Below are 22,424 nucleotides of genomic sequence, written 5' to 3' on the forward strand. Positions count from 1 at the left end.
TCTGTAGTTCAAGGCTCGATAACTTGATGTGCAGCTTTCCCTACACATATACGTGACACCAGTCAGCAAGCCAGAGTACCAAATCACTTACCCATTTTTTTTTTTCCTCTTTCTCTAAATTACTTACCCATTTTTCCTTCCTCCTTCCCTAAAAAGGCACAATAAAAAATAAGTTATTAATGGCATTGTAAACTTAAATCCAAAAGCAAAAGGGGTATTTGTAGAAGGGAGAAAAATGCACTTACTGTGCTCTGCAATGCATTTTCCTTAAAAGAAAAAAAAAATATTAAAAAGTCATTTCAATGAGGGATTTTTATTCCAAAGATGCCTCCAGTTCATGCCAATTTTTTTTTTCCTTCCTTCCCCCCTTCAAAGTGGTTTTTTTTTCCTAGCATGAGATTAAACTGTTGTGAAATAACACCTCATTGAGACTTGTGTCTGTAATGTGACTTGTCATTTAGATTAAATCTCAGAAAAAAAAAAATACGGATGGTTTACACTAACAGGTAGAAGTCACCACGCAGAAAAAAAGCTGTAATTGGTCATACCAGGAATTTCTGCTACAATTAGAGGGCATCGCTTGTATAGTTTGCAGAGGGAGGAAGGTGTGTGGGTGCTCTGGAAAGTCATGACCAATATTTTCACCTTTTGCAGGTGATCTCCATGATGCTGAAGTCCACAGAAGTTAAAAAGAGAAAAATCTCACAGCCCAGCTATTCCAAAATGCCCCCAAAACCTCACACATGCTTTACTGCTCCAGAAGGTGAGGAAAAGGACACTCACGCATTTTTGCTTTGTATTCCTCTGAAAAGAGAAACGATAGAAATTATTATTGCACATTTCTCTTCCTTTTTGTGTTACGACTTTCTAAGACTTTCTTGGCTCCCACAGCAAAAATATATTTCTGTGCCTAGGGATTATTATTGTTTGCATTGATTATATAGTTATATGTTATTAATATTGTTATAATAATATATTAATATATAATTACATAGTAGAATAATTAGATATAATATATACTGTAAAATATATAATATATTATATAATGCATGCATCTTTCTACTTTATCCTCATTAGCCCAGGTTTCCATAAAATTCCCCAAAGTAGCTCAGAAAAAAGCATAAGCAATAAAAAAAAATATAGGAGACAAACACAGGCTTGTGTATCTTTCTTTCCTGCAAACAAAGTGGCTTACCAAGCTCTGCAGTGAGTTCATCTGAAAGGACAGAAAAAAAGAAAGATTTCCATTACAATTCACACTGAGGTGATCACACGGATCTTAAAAACACACAAAGTTCATGTCTTGGGAAGAAGTCTGATACTCACCAATTTTTCTATCACATTTTTCTAAATAAAGGAAAACAAGAAAAAAAAATCAAAAGTTGTTATAACCTATATTTTTCCTTCATATAAAAGATAAAAGCAAAATACAGTCCATAGACTGTGTGTATTTGTTTTGTTGGAAGGCAGAGAAAAACACGTACCGATTTCTGCAGACAGTTCGTCTTAAAAAAGAAAAAAAAATACTGATTTTCATTATTATCATTATTATAATTAAAATAAAAGTCATGATCCCATGCACTGAGTTCTGTGGGATTCAGGAAGGAGGTGGACACGTACCAATTTTGGTATCACGTTCTCCTAAAAAAGGAAAAATAAAAAGGAAAGGGGAAAAAAAAGTTATTCCTAGGTACTCCCCCTTCTCTGTGTGTGTTCATCATCTAGAGATAAATCTGCTATTTTTCCATTCCATATAGAGAATTAGAATTGTAATTCGCATTTTGTCTCAGTTTTTATATAGATTAACCCATCCCCTAATTGACTTTCCTAATCTTAAAGCAAAGGTCATGACTTGCTCCTACCAAACCCCAAACTAAACAGAAACAAGATATTCGCACAAATGTGATTTTTTTAAAAGGACTTACCCAGCTCTGTAGTGAGTTCATCTAGAAACAGCAAAAGGAAAACGGGTTTTAATTATGAATATTTTCTTCCCTACAGATACGCAGTAAGTGGTTCGCTGGGGGATTCTACGTTTCTCTTCAAGAACACATTTACGGATTTTTAATTTTAATTGCTCTCAGTGGACTTAAGCACCACTGAATCGAAGAGAGCCCTCGGCAACAGAAAACTGACCCAAAATAACTCCTTATTATCCAAAATGTAACACAGAAGCGCATTCGGGCGGCCCAGGGAGAACGGAGAGAAGCAATAAGTAACATTCAAGGATGTGAAGTTTTTGAACAGACCTTTAATCTCATATTAAAGGAAAAGACCTCTATTTCAGAGCAATATTTGCACCCCCACATGCTTTCCCGTCCTATTAAAGGCAGAGAGAACAACACTTACTGATCCGTGCAGTCCGTTCAGCTGAAAAAGGAAAAAAAAGGAAGAAAACCCAAATCTTAAAAGTGTCCCACCTAATTTTTTTGAGGTTTTGCATCACCTACAAATTGCAACTTGACAATTTCCCCGCAATGCTGTACTGTTCATTAGTGTTGTTATTATTATTTTTTACTTTGCCCATGATTTCTTTTTTCTAAACTGAGGTAAAAAAGAAAACACAAAACTCAGAACAATGTAAGAGAGTAACAGGGAGGAAAAAAAAAATAGAGAAAGGAAAGAGAAATGACTTACCAAGCTCTTCAGTGATTTCCTCTTAAAAGAAAGAAAGAAATGAAATAATTAGGATTTCTTTGCTCAATTGGTACCTCGGGAGGGCTGAAAGAATACAAGATCTCGAAAGAAATCTCATGAACTCTCCCAATATTCAAACAACAGTGAGGGAATTTGGTATTTAGGGGTGGAAAAGCAGCTCCCTCGGCTATTCCGGGGATTGGGATAACACAGCCAGCATCCCTCCGCTCCGAACCCATCCAGAACACCCAAATATGCCCAAAAGGACCTGGGAAATGAGAACAAGACCCACCTATTTTTTTATCACGTTCCCCTAAAAACAAGGAAGAAAAACAAGATTAAATATAATTTAAAAGTATCTGTTGATGTTATATCAGAGGCAGGACTTTTCCCAAACACCTTTATTTGTTAGTCATTTATTATATGAAATTCCATTTCCTGTTGGCTTTCATTTCCCTCTATCTAAGCCTCTATTTCTTGTTATGTTAGAGTTAATATCTGGGCAACTAAGAAAACTCAGAAAGCTTTAGAAAAGCTTTTGTTAAAGGTTAAAAAAAAACCAAAAAAAAATCACATACCAAGTTCTTCCGTGACTTCATCTTAAGAGAGAGAAAACCATGGATTTCCATTAGAATCTGTTTATTCCCCAGATATTTTCTCCTTCTCTACTATTATCTATTCTCTCCACTATTTGAAGTACCAAAGTTCCTCCACTTTTGCAGTTATCGCATTAAATTGTGGAGAAATGTAAAAAGCTGCTTTTGCTCATGATGTAAAATTCAGTTTCTTTTAAAATTTTTCAGTATTATACTTTGCTGACGTCCGCTGCATCCATTTGTTGTGATAACAGACCACAAAGCTTCTGACCAAACTCAAATTCAACAGAAAAGGTGAAAATAAATGTTGAGTATTTGGTGTTGGTGAAGGAAGGAAACTTACTTACCAAGTTCTTCGGTGAGTTTGTCTTAAAAGAGGAAAAATAGAAAATTTTAATCACATACTTAAGGAGGCTTCCTTCAAAGCAAATTGTTTTTTCTGCCTTGGCAGGATGGAAAATGATGCTTACCCCTTTCTGTATCACTCTCCTCTGGGAACAAAAGAAAAAAAAAGACGGGAGAAAAAAAAAAATCAGAATTCTTATTAGCCTCTATCATTTTAGCAGCATCCCTGCTCCAGATATTATTTGCATTTGTTACTATGATGTGAAACGAGCTTGCAACTTATATTAAACACACACCATATTTTTTTTTAAAGAAAAAAAAATCCAGCCCCATCAACCTAACATGCACGGAACAAGATTTATATCACAAAACTTGATCCATCCCCTTTTTGTCAAATTAAAAGGAAAACAAAGATTTACCAAGCTCCTCAGAAGACTCATCTGCAAAAGGAATGAGAACAATGAATTTGGCATCACCAGCCCTAAATATGCCCAAGCGTATCATCCAAATGTTTTATGTCCTACCACTTAGAAGGCATTTTAAAAAAAAAATCATGACTCCCATAGTTTTTGTTTCAGTCCCATAATTAAACTACATTTTAGTCTGGAAATTAACACATATATCACACACACACGCTTTTTTTTTTAATATATACACACATAAACATGGTAAAGTAAATAATATATTATAAATATTAATATATTATAAAATATGTAATTACAAACACTCTTGAACTTTCTAAATTTCTTAGAACAGCAGGAAAATATCACTTACCAGCTTTCCGATCCTTTAATTCCTCTAACAAAAAGAAAAGAGAAAAAGAAAAAGGTGAAAAACAGATTTTCTTTTTGTACTGCACATTTTTGTATCGGGATACAAGCTAATTTCTATTCCATTGCTATTTTTTTTTGTGCGTTACTGTTATTTGTTACTATTTTATTTTTAAAAGTCACCTGCAGTAGCCCTTTCACCATCTGCTTCTACAGTTATCTCAAAAACTATATACAACCAGCCAACCCGAATTATAAGAAAAAACAAAAAAACCCACCAAAAAATCCCAAATCAGTTTTGTAAAAGGAATAAAAATGCCTTACCAAGCTCTTCCGTTAATTTTCCTTAAAAAGGAGAAAATAAAATTTGTTCTCATCAGTGTTTTTCCTTCCCAAGGATATGAGAGGGTCTTGACGGGGGAACTCAAGGTAACCAAATCCTCTAACATGGGCAGATACCCTCATGCCTCTTAATTCACCTTTTTTTTTTTACTTAATTCAATTAATTTATGGTATTTCGACCAAAATACTAAGCCAAAACAGTAGCAGCAACATCATCCTGCTCGTGACCCCCAAGCATTGCATTTCTCAGAGAGGAAGAATGACACTTACTAATGACAGCATCCTGTTTTCCTAAAAAGAAAACAAACAAAAAAAGGAATAGAAATGAATAAACCCCTGTTTTTCTCCAATTTTAGATTTTTACTACATATGAGCTCTGCAGAAGAGAGTCACCCAGCTTAGCAAAAAAAGCACTGGTTACGCACACGCAACTACGGATAGTTCTCTTTTTATTTCTGCATCGAGGACACTTGCAGGGGGAGACTCCAAAACTTTGTGCATATTGCTCCATGGAAGGGCAAGAAAAAAATCTGCACGATAAAATCTTGCAAATAAAAAATGAACAGAAACTCTTCCAGTAATTTAGGACAGAGAATCAGATCTCCAGGACATTTTCCTCTAAGACCTGATATATTTCATCGAGTATTTTCTCCAAATATATATACATTTTTGAACTAATAATTAAATCAAACATACTTCTTTGGTGAAAGCGAGCACCAGCACAACCCATTTTAGGGGATCCCGCTTCCCACAGAGGATTCACTTCTCTGAGACACACAAACAGACTTACGGACTTCCGAATCCCGGTCCTCTGCAAACAGAAATAGAAATTATTACCATTTTTTCTGCGGGATTTTGCTAAAGCACCTCTCTCAAAGCCTTGACTCCAGCAATCTTGTATTTCCTAGCTGTTATTTTTTCCAAATTACATTTTGATAAATTATAGCTGCCTTTGGCGTAGCAGTACTTCTGCTAAAAGAGATGAAAAAAAGCCATCGGTGCAACCAAATAACCCGGCAGCATCTGCACCGTCCGTACGCTGAATTTATTGATGGGGATAAGAAGGAAATGCACTTACCCAGCAGCTCAGTAAGGCGCCCTTAAAGCAGAGAAAGATGTATGAGTTCAAAGCAGAACTTTGTAACACCAGAACTATATATATTATACAATTTATAATGATAAATATATAATATAAAATTACTATTATTGTTATTTTCATGTCTATAACATAAATGATATATATTTATAATACATAAATATATTATAAAATATAAATGTAAATATAATAAATATACATAAAGAAGATCTTGGACATGCTGGGGTTGTTCCCTGGCTGAGCCTGAAGCCAATTTGACGGTGGCAGAATTTGGGGTCCCACGCATAGCCCCGAGCCCATCCCACAACTGGGGCATTGGAAAACCATAATTTTTATTTCACTCCGACCTCCTTTCCATTCACTTTTACTCTTTAGCAAGGAACTGAAATAGCTTGGACCATTCAAGCCCCAAATTCTTGTTTTTCTCACTCCCGTATACGGCTTTCTCAGGGAAATTCTGCAGAGAAAACCCTTTTCTATTCTGTGTATTGGATTTTAAATCAACTGCTTCTTCAGCATTTGGGTTAAGCAAGAGCCCCCCACAAACCACAAAGTATGGAAAATGACACTCACTTATCTCCACTTCATTTTCCCCTAAAAGAGAGGGAAAAAAAAAAAAAAAAAAAAAAAGGGAATAAATAACAAGGAATCGCTGCTTTTGTCTTCACATTGTGTCCCTACATTAGCAGTGCAGCTTTTTGGGTCTTTAAATGATTTTATTCTTTTTACTACCATCACTGCCTGCTGCTTAAAAATGCATCAAGCCTTGGCTAAATGAATACCTGCAGGTGAAAAACAGGCTCAAGCAACCCTGCAAATCCAAACGTGATGCAATAAGCATCCCAGTGGGTTTTTACAGGAGGAAAGAAAATGCCTGATCTGGCAAAAAAAGCAAGTATTGATTGTCACTCGGGTTTTTCTGCTCTGCAGGTTTGGTTGTTGCTCTCTGCGGCCAATATTTTATATTTATTCCCTTCCTCCTGGGCAGTTACGAGCTCGTGTTGCCTATGAGCTCATCCATAAAAATAGGAAATGAGCTGCCAGGATAACATCGAGCCCGGCCACGTGGCTCGCAAAGCAGGGTGATACTTACTGATTTTCTCGTCCCGTTCCTCTAAAAATGATATAGAAATAAAAACAAATTAGTGCGTAGTTGTGTTCTACAAGTGTTGAAGTCAAGTTCTGCCAAGGGTTTATTCTGAAGCTGTTTTTCTATCGATAATGTTGCTTGGAAATTGTATTTTGTGGAATATCTATCATATAATCTATCATGTAATAATATATATTATGGAATATATTTATCTTAGCTTGTGCATACATACTGCTAAACTCGATTAAAATAGAAATTATCCCCTTAAAAACTTCAGATATGCAAAAAAAAAAAAATCCATTTTGAGCAAAACAGTGAAATTCCTTACCAAGTTCTGCTGCATGTTGTCCTTAAAATAGAGAAAAAAAAAAACAAAACAGGAATTTCATGACGTTCCTCTCTTATTGATGACATAATAGATGACAAAATTCTCAGGGTTAACTCTCACAATTACAAAAAGGCACTTACGAAGTTTTCTATTGCAGTGTCCTAAAAATAAACATAAATAAATGATTATTACATCACTGTGCTTATCTTCATGTATAATTTCCACCAAAATCAAGATTAATGGGAAAATGGCTTACCGACGTCTGCAGTAAGTTCACCTGAAAAAAGAGGGAAAAACCATAAAAGTTAGTTTTAAGGCAAGGATTTTTTATTTTCCTGTAAATACACAGGCAATGGATGGTCTGATTTCCTCCTGAGAAATTCATCCAGAGATTTGCTGGGCAGGGGAACAGAAAACCTACCTATTTTTGTGTGCCGCTCTCCTAAAAATGAATGAAAAAAAAACAATCGTGTGTTATTTCTCGTGGTTCTGCCGTTCACACATTACATCTATAATAATTTGGAATACAAGACGATTTCTGCTCTAGCCCATGTTATTCCCATTTCTAATTATTTTGGGATTTAACACTTCTCTACTTCTGCCTTTAAGATGCTGCTTTTCTCCAGGTGGTTGAAACACAGGGAAACAGGCAGAAATAAGTTTGGGGGTTGTTTTTATAATTGTATTTTAAAAATACAATTTAATATTTTGCTTGCAATGTATTAGTTATTAAAAATTTAATAATTTTTTAAAAACCTAATTAAAAATGCAAAAGGAAGGAAATGGACTTACCAAGCTCCACCGTAAATATCCCTTAAAACAGAAAATAACATTAGTTCCTGTTAGATTTCCCGAACGCCACAACACGAGTCATACCTGCACCTCTCCAGCCCATCTCGGCTCCCCCCACGGGAATTTGCCCCACATTATATTTTCCTTTTTCCCCCTGAACTTTGGATTCAGGCTCCCCCAGCCCTTGAAACCCAAGGGATCATTTCTTCTCACGACCCAAATTTAGTTTAATTAAGAAATTCCCGCATCCCTTCAACGCTGAAACACCAACCAAACCATCCTGAGGTGTACGAGGAAATGTCACTTACTAATCGTTGCATCACATTTTGCTACAAAAAATAAAGAAAATAAAGAAAAATAGATACCGATCAGTTTTCAGTGCCTCTGGCTGCCCTTTCCCACTTTTTCCCCGTAATACAGGAAAGAAAATTACTTACCAAGTTCTGCAGTGAGTTTCCCTAAAAAGAGAGAAATAACAGGTTTATTTTAAATAGATGTTTCTCTCTCCTCTCTGGATACAGTGTAAATAATTCTCAGGTTTAAGCTCACATAGTGTTTTAGAAAATAATATAATGTATAGTGTAATAGTACAAAATATGTGTAGCCTGGTAGTATAAAATAAAATAAAAAATAGAATAGTGAGTATAATATATTGTATTATAACAGTAAATATAATATAACAGTGAATATAATATAATATATTATAATAGTGAATATAATATAATATCATATCATATCATAGTGAGGAAAACCACCAATTCTGGCAATACATCCATTTAGGAGCGATGTAGGGTGTTGAATTCAGAAATGCAGGAAAAATGAGAAAACCGGTGCTGAGGAGGAGAGACCCTTTTGGAAACACACCGGCCCAGTGAGGATGATCCCCCTTTAGACCAAGATTTTACACGTCAGGAGGAGAACGTCACTTACGAAGCCTCGAGTCTCGGTCCCCTGAAAGAAAAAGAAATTACAAATAAAAGCCAGCATTTTTTTGGTTGTTTTTTTACACAGCACTGCCCTCTTCCCCCAGGACAACGGGTCCTGAAGCCAAAGCTCAAAGGCTTTCTGCTGCAAAACTGATTTTGCTCAGTTTTCTAATTATATTTTATTAAAGACCCCCCCCAAAACTGCACGTTGAGTTCACATTTTTGTAAGGAACGACAGAAAAGCCCGACTCGGTCTGGGGAGAAAGCGGCCGCGTCCAGCTGAGGTTGTCCCCAGGCAACGTGGTCTCGCCTTGGCACGAGCCCCGGGGAGGACCAGGAGGTTGGACCAAGGACCTCCACAGGTTCCCCCAACGTCATTGCATAAAATCATGCAAAGATTTAAGGAAAACAACCCTCACAGGAGTTTCCGTACAAAAATCGGACTTACCAAGCAGTGCGGTGAGTCTGCCTTTGAAATAAGAGGGGAAAAAAAAAAAAAAAAAATCGGTATTAGTTCAAGTAAAGCAACAAAAATTGACCCTAGAAAAGAGGTTTCTAAGCCTCAAACCATCGGTTTGGTTTTGAAAAGAAAGAAAAGGACTTACGTATTTCTGCTGCGAGCTTGGCTGCAAAGAGAAAAAATAATATTTGTGTTTATTTGGGTGGTTTTTCTCTGCGGGAAATGCAGAAGCCCAGGATGAAACTTGGGGAAAACATTTTCTTATTTGCCACTTTTCAAGGACAGGGCATCAGAGAGGCTCCCCCTCCCCCAAAACAAAGGGGGTTTACCCCAAAAGCACAATGAAGAATGACACTTACTAATTTTTCTATCACGTTCCTCTAGAAAGGAAAAAAAGAGGAAAAATTATTATTAAATATTTCCTTCTTTTCTGTGTATGGCTCTACAGCATCCCAGATGCGCTCAGATCAGGAACGTTGCTTTTTTCCCCCCAAGACCGCCTTGATACTGATGATTATACTTTGAAATTATGCTTTGTTGTGAATGTTACTCAATCTACAAAAAAAAACTTTAAGGTTTTCAGCAGGAAACTCCCTCTCCACTCCCATTTTCAAAGATAAAATGGCAGGCATGTGCGCTCCTTGGCATTCATCGAAAGAGGAATTGCACTTACTGATTTTTGCATCACATTCGCCTAAAAGACAAGAAATAATCAATAAATACAGAGAAATGCAAAGCAACTCCTCCTGCACCCATCCCCTCCCGCAGCACTCTGTCTTCACACCACAAAACTCAAACCTGATGGAAATTCTATTCCACGGACACCTTCCCCTACAATATTTTAAAAATAAGGTTTATTAAGGATGAAATTGCCCTATAAGCCACCCCATCCTAAAGCAGATGAAAACACAAAATCCTCCATTTTTTAAAAAATGTTTTATACCCAGCGCTTTTGCACAATTAAGGATAATTTTCATTTGAAGGAAATAAAACTTACCCAGGTCTGATGTGAGCTTGCCTTAAACCAAAAGAAATAAATGAATATTAGCTTTAAATCAACTTTTATTTCTCTGTGAACACAACCTGGCTGATAACGTGGCTTGCACCGCCTTTGACTTTCCCCAGGGTCAAGTTATATTATAACGGCACCACATTGATGCTAACGAGAGCAACAAGCTGGTAATTAAGAACAGGAAGGGATTGCTGACAACAGCTTTATATTACGGGTAAAGAATCGGTCCCTGCAGCTTTGGCACTGATGGGAATAAGGGAAATGGGGCTGCCTTTAGATTAGAGAGGCGACACGTAGCCAAAAAAGCCCAAATTCTGCAGCTTGGTGCAAACCCCAAACCTCCCACGTATTCAAAAAAAAATTTAATAACCAGACCCAAAACACACAGGTGCCCTCGGGGCAATGTGGCATTGCCCACAGCTTTTACTTTGACGAGAAAAGAAAAATGATACTTACTGATTTTTCTATCACGTTCCTCTAAAAGAAAAAATAAAGAGGAAATAGCGATGGTCAGTAAGTGCTCGCCAGCTCTCCCTCATGCTTGTGAGCCTCACATCATCCTCCGCCTCCAAATTTTGGGTTTACTGGTGATTATAATTTGAAATTATGGGGGTTTTTTAATTAATCGACTTTATTTCTAGCCCAGATTGGACATATGTGGTGTTATATGTGTGTGTGTGGGGAATAACCACCTCTTTCCCCTAAAAACCTGCAGTGAAATAAAGACAAAAAGGAAGGAAACCACTTACCAAGCTCCGCAGTCAGACTGTCTGGAAAAAAAAAAAAAAAAAAAAAAAAAGAGAGAAAAATAAATACTGGTTTTCTGAAGGACCTCCAGGGCTGCACCGTACCCTCTCTGGTCCTTCTTTTGCTCAGAAAATAAAACTATTCTGCAGCTAATGCTCAACATATCTCCCCCTCTTTGCAACATCTACCATGAAAGATGGGACAATGGGAACTGGAAAAGGCATTTTTAAAAAACCCAAGTATCTGGTGAGAGGGACTAAGTCTTGCACTTTGCACGTGCTGGATCTCAACAGCCCCAAATCCCCCAAGGCTCTGTCCGACGTCACAGGGCTTCACACCGGCTATGTTCATCCATGGCTTTGACTCAGAAATTCCCTTTATTCTCTGTATTATTGCCTTCCTAGCTAGAGCAACCTGCAAGCCCCCTGTTTTCTGTATTGTTGATTTTTTTTTTTTAATATTAGTTCTTGTTAAAAATGTAAATACCTCCTGCTTTTTTAACAACAGGCAAGAGAAAGGGAATAAACCCCAGGTAAATCAGCTAAAACACAACTCAAAGCTATACAGAAATGTATCAGATGGGAGCTAAATCGTGACTTACCAATTTCTGCTGTAAGTTCACCTTAAAACAGAGAAATAAATTGGGATGCATGTTAAAGGACTGCTTGAATCTGTTCTTGGGCTGACCTTGAGCTCATCATTTACAGATTTGGTGTTTAAATAGCAATGTAGGGTCAAGGGCAGACCCCAGAGCAGATGGGACTGTGGATGTACGTGGCATCCTGGGTATTCACGCAGGGTTTGTTAAACAAAAAATCTCCTTAGCATAATCAATAGGACCAAGATAAGAAAGTGATACTTACCTATTTCTGCATTTTGTGTGTGTGTCCCCAAAACAAAGAGAGAGAAGGGAAATGGCTTTAAGTTATTTTTCATCACTTCCATATATTTATTTTGTTCTTAGTATTAGGGACACAAAACAATCCCTATCTAGACTTATTCTATTTAGTACAGGCATTTCCAATGAGTTTTATTTTTTAAGACCTTTCCATTTCTGCACTTTTCGAAGCTGAAATGAACAAATATGCACAAACTGCATATAGCAATCCTGCCCAAGGTATTTCTTTGCAGAAGGAATACAACTTGCCGAGCATCGCAGTAAAAATTCCCAAATACAGAGAAAAGTATTTCTTTAAAAAAAAAAAAAAGTATGTATTGTAAAAATATGTATTGCAAAAAATATTTTATTCCAAAGATGCGTGACTGAGGTGGTTTGGTTTTGAGGGGCATTATTATTTAGAAGAACTTTTAAATGGAAGAAGGACACTTACCATTTTCTGTGTCACATTCCTCTAAAAATAATAGAGAAATAAATACGGGTTAGTCCTAAGAGCTCTCTGCCTCTGACATGCTTCTACGAGCGAGCAAGAGCCCGAAGAAGAGATTAGGGAATGCTGCTGGATTGCGGAGAGACAGCATGTCTCCTCCAAAGCGAGATGCCTAGCGTAACAGGGATAGCTTATACTGCACCCATGGTTTGGGTCCCTTCTCCTTCAGTTGTGTGTCTTGACTATATCTGGGTATAAATTTAAGATCTGGAGGATCAATTCTGGTTTCATGAGCCCATCCTCTATACAAAGGAACTTTTTCCACCTTCAGTAGCAGCAAAAAAAACCCCAAACCCCAAACCCAACAATCCCCAAAACCACACTCACCAAGTTCTGTGTCGCTTTCTTCTAAATGAAATAAAGAGAAATTTATATAGACACATTGGTCATTGCTAATGCTACAGCTGCAGAAACACGCACATTCAAACCCAGGCATGCGTAAGGAAGGTGAATGACTTACCAAACTCTTCTGTTAACTTCCCTTAAAATAAAGTAATATTAGTACAAGCCTTCAGCACCAAGGTTTTACCATCAGGGGGAGGGGGGAAGGAAAAAAAAAAGACACTTACTGATTTTTGCATCCCATTCTTCTAAAAGAGAGACAGAGAGAGAATTTAGCCTCCAGTGGGTCCTTTTGTGGTTTTTTGGTTTGCACTAGAGGACTTGTCTTAAAAAAATGATTATGTACTGACTTTTTTTTTCCTTATTGACCATAATGTTCCCCAAATTACACTGGTTATGAGTTTATCTAACGTAGTCTAGAATATATGACATTATAAATAAGCCACACACCCAGCCAAGAAAGGCCATAGGAGATGTATATTAATGAGACTTGTTTTGATGGAAGAAGGAAAAATCACTTACCAAGATCTGCATTCCTTTTCCCTTAAAAAGAAGAAATAAAGAGGGGGGGGGGGGAAAAAAAAAGTAAATATTTTTCACAGTGGGTACAACCAGAGTGGCTCTCTAGCCCAGCTGCATCCCTCTGGAGTTAAACATTAACATTACTTTCTTGAACAAGCACAACTCATCAACGGCCAAGAAAAGCATCAAACTAGAAAAGCTGGCTTAGGGAAATATCGAAAAAGCAGCCCAAAAGCCAGCAGAGCAAGGACTGAACACCCTCAGGCATGGCAAAGCTGTTTTTTTGGGAGCCAAAGGAGCCGGGACTTGGCATGCGCTTTGTTAATAAATATGTTTTCACGCACCTGACTCCATCATCACGTTTGCTTCCTAACTGGAACCACCTCCAAGAGCTTTGTCAACCTGGTGGGATGAGAGGGAACATCGTTAAAACATCGTGTCCAGGGAAAAACCAGACCTTTACAGCAACACAGCGTGGAGGAAAACGCGTTTTCTGGGAAAACGCGCTGGTGCCTGGAATATTTTTGCCCATGTGAGCAAACACAATAAGGGAGAAATCCATGGAGTCACAGAGGCTTTTTCCCAGTTATTGGACTTTGTTATTTGAGATGTTTTCTGGTCTACATCTGGATGAATGGTAGGGAAGAGGGATCTACTATAGTTGTGATGAATGTCCATCAACATCTATCACCCCACTGACCACAGAAGGGGTCCAAGGCAAATAGCTCAGCCTTAAACATCTAATTTTAGTTGTCTAAAGGAGCATGAGCTTAATTTCCCTTCTATGTCTCAAATTATTTAATAACAACATTTATCACCGCTATTGCCACCATGAGAAGCAGCCCCATACGTGGAAGATGTGGTGCTACCACCTCTTTTGGCCAAAAAAGCAGCGCTTGTTTTAAACTGAATATTATGCTAAGAGCTTCCCTCCTCTGCTGTATTACTGCTCTGTTCTCATCACTGTGTATGTGGTGATTTCTAGTCCAGGCTAATGTTTTGAATCGATTCTTCTTATTAATAAAAAAGAAAAAGGCTTAGATTGCCATGGGAGATGGTGTAGGCTGGGTGAAGGGGTGCAGATTTTGTGGCCTTTGCTTGCTCCTTATCAATACACCAAAGAAGGCAGAGTTCATGACAGAATTTTTCTTCCTAAATCACTCAAACTGGACAGGGAAGGCATTATAATTTCATTTTTGTGTTCATAATCCTGCCAATGTCCTGAACACAACAAGCCTTCCTGAAGGAGCTGAGCTGCAGCTGTGGAAAGGTAAAAAGGACCAGTCCGAAACCAGGGTGAGAAAAGGCATCGGATCATATTGGAAAGGAAATTATTGAATGTTTCTCCTGTGCTATATTAACATCTCTCATAAACTGTAGGTGCCATTAGGAGCTAAGTTAGATAAACGCTGCTATAAGGACCTAAGTTTATAGAGAAACAGATAAACAGAGCAAGGAAAGTGGCACCAATTATTTCTGTATGATATTTTCCTAAAAGGAAAAAAAATTTAATATGATTCATTCTTTTAATCCTTTTCCTGTTTCTCAGTATCATCAGATTCATGTACAGGAATGAAAGATCATTTTGTTCTAGGCTTCTTCCAGCTATCACAAACATATCGCGTTTCTTCTGCTTTCTAAATGCATCTCCCAGCCTTTCGCAAAAGAGCCTGTGCAGCCAGACCGGCATCCAGGAATAGGATACCCACAAATTATGCTTTCCCCTGCCTCTCTGGTGCTTGTGGAAAAGAAAAAAAAAAAAAAAAAAAAAAGACTTACCAAGACCTGCAGAGTTGATTTTCTGTAATGCTGAAGTTGGCCTAGCTGGGGTTGTTTTGCTCCCGGGGCACGCGGGCTGCGATGGTTGTGTACGTGGGGGCTATCCGTGCTAGAGATTTTGGCAGGTCCTGGGACCGCAGTGCCCTGGGAAGCAGGTACCCAGACTCGCCGGAGGCTTTGAGTGTCTGCACCGAGCTGGAAGAGCTGTCATGGGCATGACAGCTGTGCTGGCAGCGGGGAAGGGACCTTCCCACCGCCTAATTTTAGCCGGTTTAAATGCCGAGGTGGAAGGGGGGCCGGTGGATCCCTATATAGTCATTGGAGGAACAGGATCCTCCAGAGGAGGAATAGAAACAGAGGTCTGACCTGGTGACATCGGGCCACCCTCTGGAGGTGCCAGCATCTCCCGCGGGTTGTTTAGAGGACACGGTAGCTGGGTCTGCGAGCGAGGACCTGCGGGCTCAGCATCCATAGATAGTGGTGTGGACAGCACCGAGCATTTTGGACGCATGGTGATCCCAAGGAACTCCTGTTTGTGCAGAAATCTTCCCTCTCCAAAGAGGGACAGCATCGATTTCTGGTTTGCATTGTCCTAAGATAGAGAGAAATGTGAAATAAGCTTGTGCTTTTCTCCTTCCTTTCTGTTGCTGCTGCTCACCAGGACCAAGTGAGAGTGAGTCTCCTCCTGTGGACAGGATTTCTCATCACTTTGGGTTATTAAAAAAAACTAAAATAGCCAGCTCATGAAATGCATCTAGCTTAGCCTCTCCCCATGTATCTCAGCTTGCTTCAAAGACACGCAGCTCTCCCACTTCCTCCACAGCGATGAGACACAGATTTGAAAGTGAAATTTGTTTTCTTTTGCTGAAAGGATCTTTTTTTTTTAACAAAGCTCTGCAACAAGTTTTCCTTAAACCAGACAAATAAGCATCAAAATGCAGACTACTCCCATAGCTATATCCCTAGAAGACTCATTTTCACCAGTTAACTCTGCCTTAAAGCAGCATGAAGTTAGTGAAAGACATCTAAAATCGCTGATCTCTCCCTGAATTAGTCGCCTGGCACTTTCTTTAATAGTCAACAGAGAGAAAATAGTTTTTGACGGTGCTGTTCACCTGATCTGTCTCAGATGCCTCTGAGTCAGTTGCCTAAACTGTCAATACAGTTAACGAAGACAAATGAGACATTTCCAGGGCATTACGACCCAGACTGGAGCAGATGTCTAACTAGTAAGGAGCATTCTTGGCTTGGCTTCTGCCAAGTGGTATTTCCCACCCCAGAAATGCTGAGAAAATGGGCTGAAACCAAAACAACTCACTCAGAGGCTCGGAGAAGTAGATGCCAGTTCTCGAACCCTAAGGACCAGGACGCGGTATCTTTGCTGGGAGCTCTGTCCGCAAGACACACAAGCTGGCAGCTTCCTTTCCAAAGCCTGAAAATTAAGGAGTTAAGGACACATGAACAACACGTGAAACTCAGAGGGGCCTCCTAGATCTCCGAACCCCAGCAAAGGCCATGGGCTGATGGAAAAGGGGTTTGCGGTGATGCTAAAAAGGGAATCTCGGGGAGTTGTCCCCTGGAAAAAAGGGGCATCGCTACACTGTGAAAAGTGCAGGCGATGCCGAGGTTGGGAGAGGGTGAGGGTTAAGGTTAAAGCGGAGGATAAGAGACCATGGCACGGCACCAAACAGCGTGGTGACTAAATCCTCTGGATTTGCAAGAGGAAAAAAACATTGCCACGGGGTAAGGAAACAGAAGGCACTTCTCTCGGGGAAACCTGAGGAAGGGAAAAGGGGATCTCAGCGAAGGAGATGCCAGTTCATTTTTGGCGGCAGAGGTCTAGCATTCGCAGAAGACAAAATAACCGGCATGCTCCCGGGGAAGGGGGAGCTCTGCCAAGAAAGCTCGACACATCGCGGTGGCCGGGAAGGTCAGTGGCACCTCCAGGACGTTTTGAAGCAGTTGCTCCCCAGTCGCACCCTGACACGGGCTCCTAAATCGCTCGTCGGCGTCGATAAGCAAATCCTCCGCAGGCAGGCAAGCCGTGCGACGCGGCGGGAGAGGTTTCTCTGGCACGAGAAGCTGAAGCCTTTGGCTTTTGAGGACTTCGAAGGAAGCGCCTTCGGCGTTTGAGGACTCCGACTGACACCAGTTGGGAACGTCTGGGCTGAAGCTGAAGATGTCGGGCTGAAGCTGAAGATGTCAGGCTGAGGGGGGGCCGTGAAAATCAGCGGCCGAGGGCGTTTTATCTCCAGGGTTACGCGGCCAAATTATTTCCCCCTCCACGTCTGTTCGTGCCTGTCGAGTTGCATCGAATTTTCCAGGCCGTTTTCCCACGCGCCTGGATTTTAAAACACGTAGGAACTTAAAATCGCTTTACATCCTTAACCCTCTGCCCTCCTGCCAGCCCCCCCAAGGCCCTCCCTGCCCCCCCCACCCCACCTCCAGCCCCCCAATGTCTCCCCTGTCCCCCACAGCCCCCCCAGGACCCTCCTTACACCCCCCCCCCCCCAGCGCTCACCCCTACACCTCTTTCCGTACAGTGCCATGCACGCCGCCATATTGCCCCGCATCTCTCTGCGCCGCCATGCTGCCGTACAGCTCATACGCTATTTCCGCTTCCGCCGGAAGCCGCTTCGGTCTCTTTCTCTCCCCGCGCTAGCGGCTGCTGTCGGCGGCCGGACGGGACCGGGCCGTGGCCTCCGTTGAATCCGCCGCCATCCTCCCGCCCCGCCGCCACCATGACGGAGCAGATGACCTTGCGGGGCACCCTGAAGGGTCACAACGGCTGGGTGACCCAGATCGCCACCACGCCGCAGTTCCCGGACATGATTCTTTCCGCCTCGCGAGGTGAGGGCCGCAGCCGGCCGGGGCGGGGGGTTGGGGGGAAGGGGAAGAGGGTCGGGGGAGACCATCGGAGCGGGGGGTGGAGGGAGTTAGGAGGAGACCATCAGCCCGGGGAGGGGGGAGACCGTTGGCCTGGTTGAGGAGAGGGATGGGGAGAGACTACAGGTCGAGTTTGGGGGGTGAGGGGAGACCATCGCGGGGAGAAGAGGCGAGGGGAGACCGTGAGTCCGGAGGGGAGAGGGGCAGGGAAGGTTCTGGGACGTGGGGGGAAAGAGAGACCATGATCTCGGGGTCCCAGGACTACCATGAGCCTGCAAGGGGAGACCGTTAGGCGAGTAGGGAGGCTGTGGATCTAGGGATGGGGGGACAGGCTGGAGCCCCCCCCCCGCTTAGGGCAGTCTGGCCTAGGGATGGGGCTAGGGTGTAGCACAGCAGAGGTGCGGAGGAGGAGGAGGGGAGAGGAGGCAGGGCCCTGGTCTTTGCGATAGGCAGGAGGGGGCACAGGAGCGGAGAGCTGGTCACCCCGTTTTCTTTGGCAGCCCCCCCCCCCCGCCATTCCCGTGGGGGAGGCGAAGGACAGGCTGGGGGTGGGCAGAGGGCTGTGGTCCCTGAAATGACCCCCGCCCTCCACCTTACCTCTCTCTTTACCTCCCCTACAGACAAAACCATCATCATGTGGAAGCTGACCCGTGATGAGACCAACTACGGGATCCCACAGCGAGCTCTGCGGGGTCACTCGCACTTCGTCAGCGACGTGGTCATCTCCTCCGATGGGCAGTTTGCTCTCTCTGGCTCGTGGGACGGCACCCTGCGGCTCTGGGACCTCACCACGTGAGCCACAGGGACACGGCAGGGATGAGGGTGTTTTGGGGGGGTATGGGGGGGTGTAGCGTGGCTCCCGGCTTCATTTGGGTGCTGGGAGAGGGGATGAGGTCATCAGTGCACCTTGAAACAGAGATGATTTGCTCTTGGGTTGGAAGATAAATCCCAGCAGGGGGGATTTTTCTGCAGCCGGTGCCACGATTTGGAACAGAGGCCGGAATTGGGGGGTTCGGCTGCTTTTCCTCGGCTCCCTCTCCCGATGATTAGATCTGACATAAAGTCTGCTGATCCTCCGGGATCTGAAGACACGTCCTGCAATTATGATGGGAGAGAAGCATTGGAGAAGCGGGGCAAGGAGGTTCAGGCTTTTCTTTTGGGGTCATTTTGGGCTGAATTTGTACAAGCAGAAGAGGGTCAGGGATTTGCAGAGCCAGGCGTGCACACGCAATGAATTCATCCTGATTCCCCCAATCCCTCTCCAAAGTTGTTCTGTTGAAGGAAAAAGGGAACCATCGTTCCTTACCCTTTCGTAGACCACTTTGTGTTTCTTTTTCCTTCAAATCTTTGAATTTTCCTCCCCTCTTTTGCGGAATTTGTCTGCGAGATCTCCCATTGTCTCTTGGTCTTCCTTCAGCGGCACCACCACCCGTCGTTTTGTGGGTCACACAAAGGACGTCCTGAGCGTGGCCTTCTCCTCTGACAACCGCCAGATCGTTTCGGGCTCCAGGGACAAGACCATTAAGCTCTGGAACACCTTGGGTGTCTGCAAGTACACTGTGCAGGTGAGCTGGGGAAGGTGGGCTTCCAAATTAGCCCTCCATGAGAAAGCACCTCCCTGGACTTGGTTTTAGGTCCACTCCCACCGCTTTTGATCAAGAATCCAGGTCTCCCAACCCTGTTGTAATGATTAGAAGCGAGATGTTGCCTGCTGACCTCTCCCTGGGGAGCGGGGGGGTGTCTGAGGACAAGTCCTGCAATTATGAGGGATGCGGGATGAGGTGGGAAAGCTTTGGAGCAACGGGATGCAGCAGGTTTGATCTTGCAGCGCCCCGTGGATGGGGTGGGGAAGACTTGGCCGCGTTTCCTCGCCGTGAACCCGGCATCGTTCCTCTTCCCCAGGATGAGAGTCACTCGGAGTGGGTGTCATGCGTGCGTTTCTCTCCGAACAGCAGCAATCCCATCATTGTCTCCTGCGGCTGGGACAAGCTGGTGAAGGTGAGGGGGCATCTCCTTCCCGGACAGCGAGCCCTTCTCTGGGGTTCCTGCAATGGCAGGGGGAGGATCGGAGCAGCCAGACTGCTCCAGGGAAGGGTTTTTTTTCCCCTATATCCCCAGAATTGGGGTGCAGTAGCAATGTTTAACCCCCCCTTCCTGCTCCTGTGGTTTTTTTCCCACCCAGGTTTGGAATTTGGCTAACTGCAAGCTGAAGACTAACCACATCGGGCACACGGGCTACCTGAACACGGTGACTGTCTCCCCCGACGGCTCCCTCTGTGCCTCTGGCGGCAAGGTACGTGTCACAGGGTTGGGGGGGAAGGCTGAGGCCCCGAGATGAGATCTTGCTGTCCCACCAGCAGTTCTGACTCATTTCTGGGTCTCCCACCCCAAGAACGGGCTCCACGTCTTGGTCATGGCTTGAGTGGGGTCGTAACAGCCCAAAGATCTGGCCTGACTTGACGGTCCCGGATGTCAAGCAAGGAAGGAAGACCACGACAAAGATGCTCACCCAGCTCCAGGGACCTCCTTTAACTCTTTTTATTTCAGCCCTCGATGCGTTTTCTTTGAATTTTCCTGCTGCCTCCTTTAACTTTTCCATATCTGTGCTGGCTTGCGGCAAAGTGCTCCAGCTTAACCATGGTCGGGGTGGGAAAAAGGCCTCCCTGGGGCAGGTGACGAGTGCTGGGGTTTGTTCTTGAGTCCTCCTCCTGCCCCCCAGGATGGCCAGGCCATGCTGTGGGACTTGAACGAAGGCAAACATCTCTACACCTTGGATGGAGGAGACATCATCAACGCCCTGTGCTTCAGCCCCAACCGCTACTGGCTCTGTGCTGCCACCGGACCCAGCATCAAGATTTGGGTATGTCACCGCTCGGTCCTCAGCCCCTTTCTGTCCCCGTCTGGGCAGGGTTCCTCCAGAAGACTCGCTTTTGGGTTGTCTTGGGTTTGGAGTCGCCGTCGTGGTCGAGATCCTTACTTTGGATCACGGATCTGAGAGGAGGAGCATCCCCAGCGTGGTCTCGTCCCCCAGCCAAGGAGGGTTGCGGCGGCCGTAGGGCAGAGCTGCTGTGCTGTGATGAAACAATTTCGATGCCATCTGACTGCATTTCTGTGCGGAAATCCAGAGGCTGTTTCTGAGCGACCCTCACGGCGTTCCAGAATTGGGTTGGATTCGGTCACGGGAGTCTCCCCTTGGTCCTTCATGTTCTTTTCTCTTGCAGGACCTGGAAGGTAAAATCATCGTGGACGAGCTGAAGCAGGAGGTGATCAGCACCAGCAGCAAAGCCGAACCACCCCAGTGCACTTCCCTGGCCTGGTCCGCAGATGGGCAGGTAAGAACCATCATCCCCTTCTCCCTGTGCCGGCATCCCAGCCCTGGGGAATGAGGATTTTGGGGGAACCCTCCTTGCTGCTCGTGGAGCAGAAGGACCGTGAGGACACTTGTGCTCCGCTTCTGGGTCACATCTCTACTTCTTGGGTCCCCTCTCGACCTTTGAGCTCTTCTCCTTTATCTCCCTAACATGTGGGACTGATGGCGGTCCCTCCTCTGATTTGGGATTTGTCCTCCGAGGACCGGAGTCCTTTGTCCTCATGTCCCAAGGTCTCAACTTGTTGGCCACCCAACCCTTCCCGTGACCCGACTCTCTTTCTCTCCGTAGACCCTGTTTGCCGGCTACACAGACAACCTTGTCCGGGTGTGGCAAGTCACCATCGGGACCAGATGAGCGAGAAACCGTAGATTTTGTGTACAAAAAACAATAAAAAAAAAAGTGCTCTATCGAGCTCGTGGCCACCTTGTGTCCACTGTTGGGTCATCCCACAACCTGGAGGTTCATGGAAGATCCGGGGTTGGAGCTTTACTCCAGGTGGACACAGAGGGAGAAATAAAAACCCCCACATCCCTGACGGGAAGGGGCTTTAGGTCCACAAAAATTTGTCCCCACGCCTTCAAGGTTGGGGACATGGTGGTGGGACAGGGCTTGGGGATGAGGATGGGTGGACCAGCAGAATTTGAGAGCTATGGGAGACAAATCACGGTTAAAAACCCACGATGCAGAAAAATAATAGCGGAGGGAAAGAACGACATGATTGCAGGCAGCATGGTGGGGCTCAGAAGATCTCTGTCCTGGCTAACAAGGGGACTTGGTGTTTCTTCTCCCACATGCGGTGTCACTGCGAAAAACCTGCGGACCTGGGAAAACAAATGCAATTCCCAAGAAAAACCCAGAAAGTAGATAAATTTAAGCAGCAGTGGTGATTACGAGAGCGAGACTTTCAGGGCCTCGTCATCCATTGGGGATTTTCAGAGCAGCCGTTAACGGAGAGGTTTTTAACGTGGAACTTCTAAAGCCAGGAGCCTCCAGGC

At 43.4% G+C, this 22,424-nt stretch overlaps 2 protein-coding genes across 2 annotated transcripts; one reads left to right on the forward strand and one right to left on the reverse strand.

Moving 5' to 3' along the window:
• Positions 1–17,357, reverse strand: LOC128135881 (putative leucine-rich repeat-containing protein DDB_G0290503). The gene is made up of 46 exons (XM_052774986.1): positions 17,114–17,357; positions 16,491–16,604; positions 15,173–15,764; positions 13,738–13,795; positions 13,394–13,414; positions 13,099–13,119; positions 12,990–13,010; positions 12,857–12,877; positions 12,467–12,493; positions 11,743–11,763; positions 11,144–11,164; positions 10,851–10,871; positions 10,380–10,400; positions 10,056–10,076; positions 9,742–9,762; positions 9,528–9,548; positions 9,371–9,391; positions 8,927–8,947; positions 8,434–8,454; positions 8,305–8,325; positions 7,997–8,017; positions 7,626–7,646; positions 7,461–7,481; positions 7,345–7,365; positions 7,205–7,225; positions 6,880–6,900; positions 6,360–6,380; positions 5,769–5,789; positions 5,481–5,501; positions 4,961–4,981; positions 4,673–4,693; positions 4,353–4,376; positions 3,998–4,018; positions 3,704–3,724; positions 3,581–3,601; positions 3,216–3,236; positions 2,930–2,950; positions 2,638–2,658; positions 2,350–2,370; positions 1,926–1,946; positions 1,621–1,641; positions 1,485–1,505; positions 1,327–1,347; positions 1,196–1,216; positions 784–804; positions 1–266 (listed from the first exon to the last, which is right to left on the reverse strand). The coding sequence occupies exons 4-46, from the start codon at positions 13,748–13,750 to the stop codon at positions 124–126; spliced, it is 1,026 nt and encodes a 341-aa protein (XP_052630946.1). The 5' UTR covers positions 13,751–13,795; positions 15,173–15,764; positions 16,491–16,604; positions 17,114–17,357; the 3' UTR covers positions 1–123.
• Positions 17,358–17,780: 423 nt separating this feature from the next.
• Positions 17,781–21,840, forward strand: RACK1 (receptor for activated C kinase 1). The gene is made up of 8 exons (XM_052775006.1): positions 17,781–18,022; positions 18,679–18,850; positions 19,476–19,623; positions 19,961–20,056; positions 20,241–20,351; positions 20,778–20,918; positions 21,280–21,390; positions 21,718–21,840. Exons 1-8 carry the CDS (start codon positions 17,914–17,916, stop codon positions 21,781–21,783), a joined length of 954 nt encoding a protein of 317 aa, XP_052630966.1. The 5' UTR covers positions 17,781–17,913; the 3' UTR covers positions 21,784–21,840.
• Positions 21,841–22,424: the final 584 nt, after the last annotated feature.

The sequence above is a fragment of the Harpia harpyja genome, chromosome 25, assembly GCF_026419915.1.
Source record: "Harpia harpyja isolate bHarHar1 chromosome 25, bHarHar1 primary haplotype, whole genome shotgun sequence".
In the NCBI taxonomy this organism is placed as follows: domain Eukaryota; kingdom Metazoa; phylum Chordata; class Aves; order Accipitriformes; family Accipitridae; genus Harpia; species Harpia harpyja.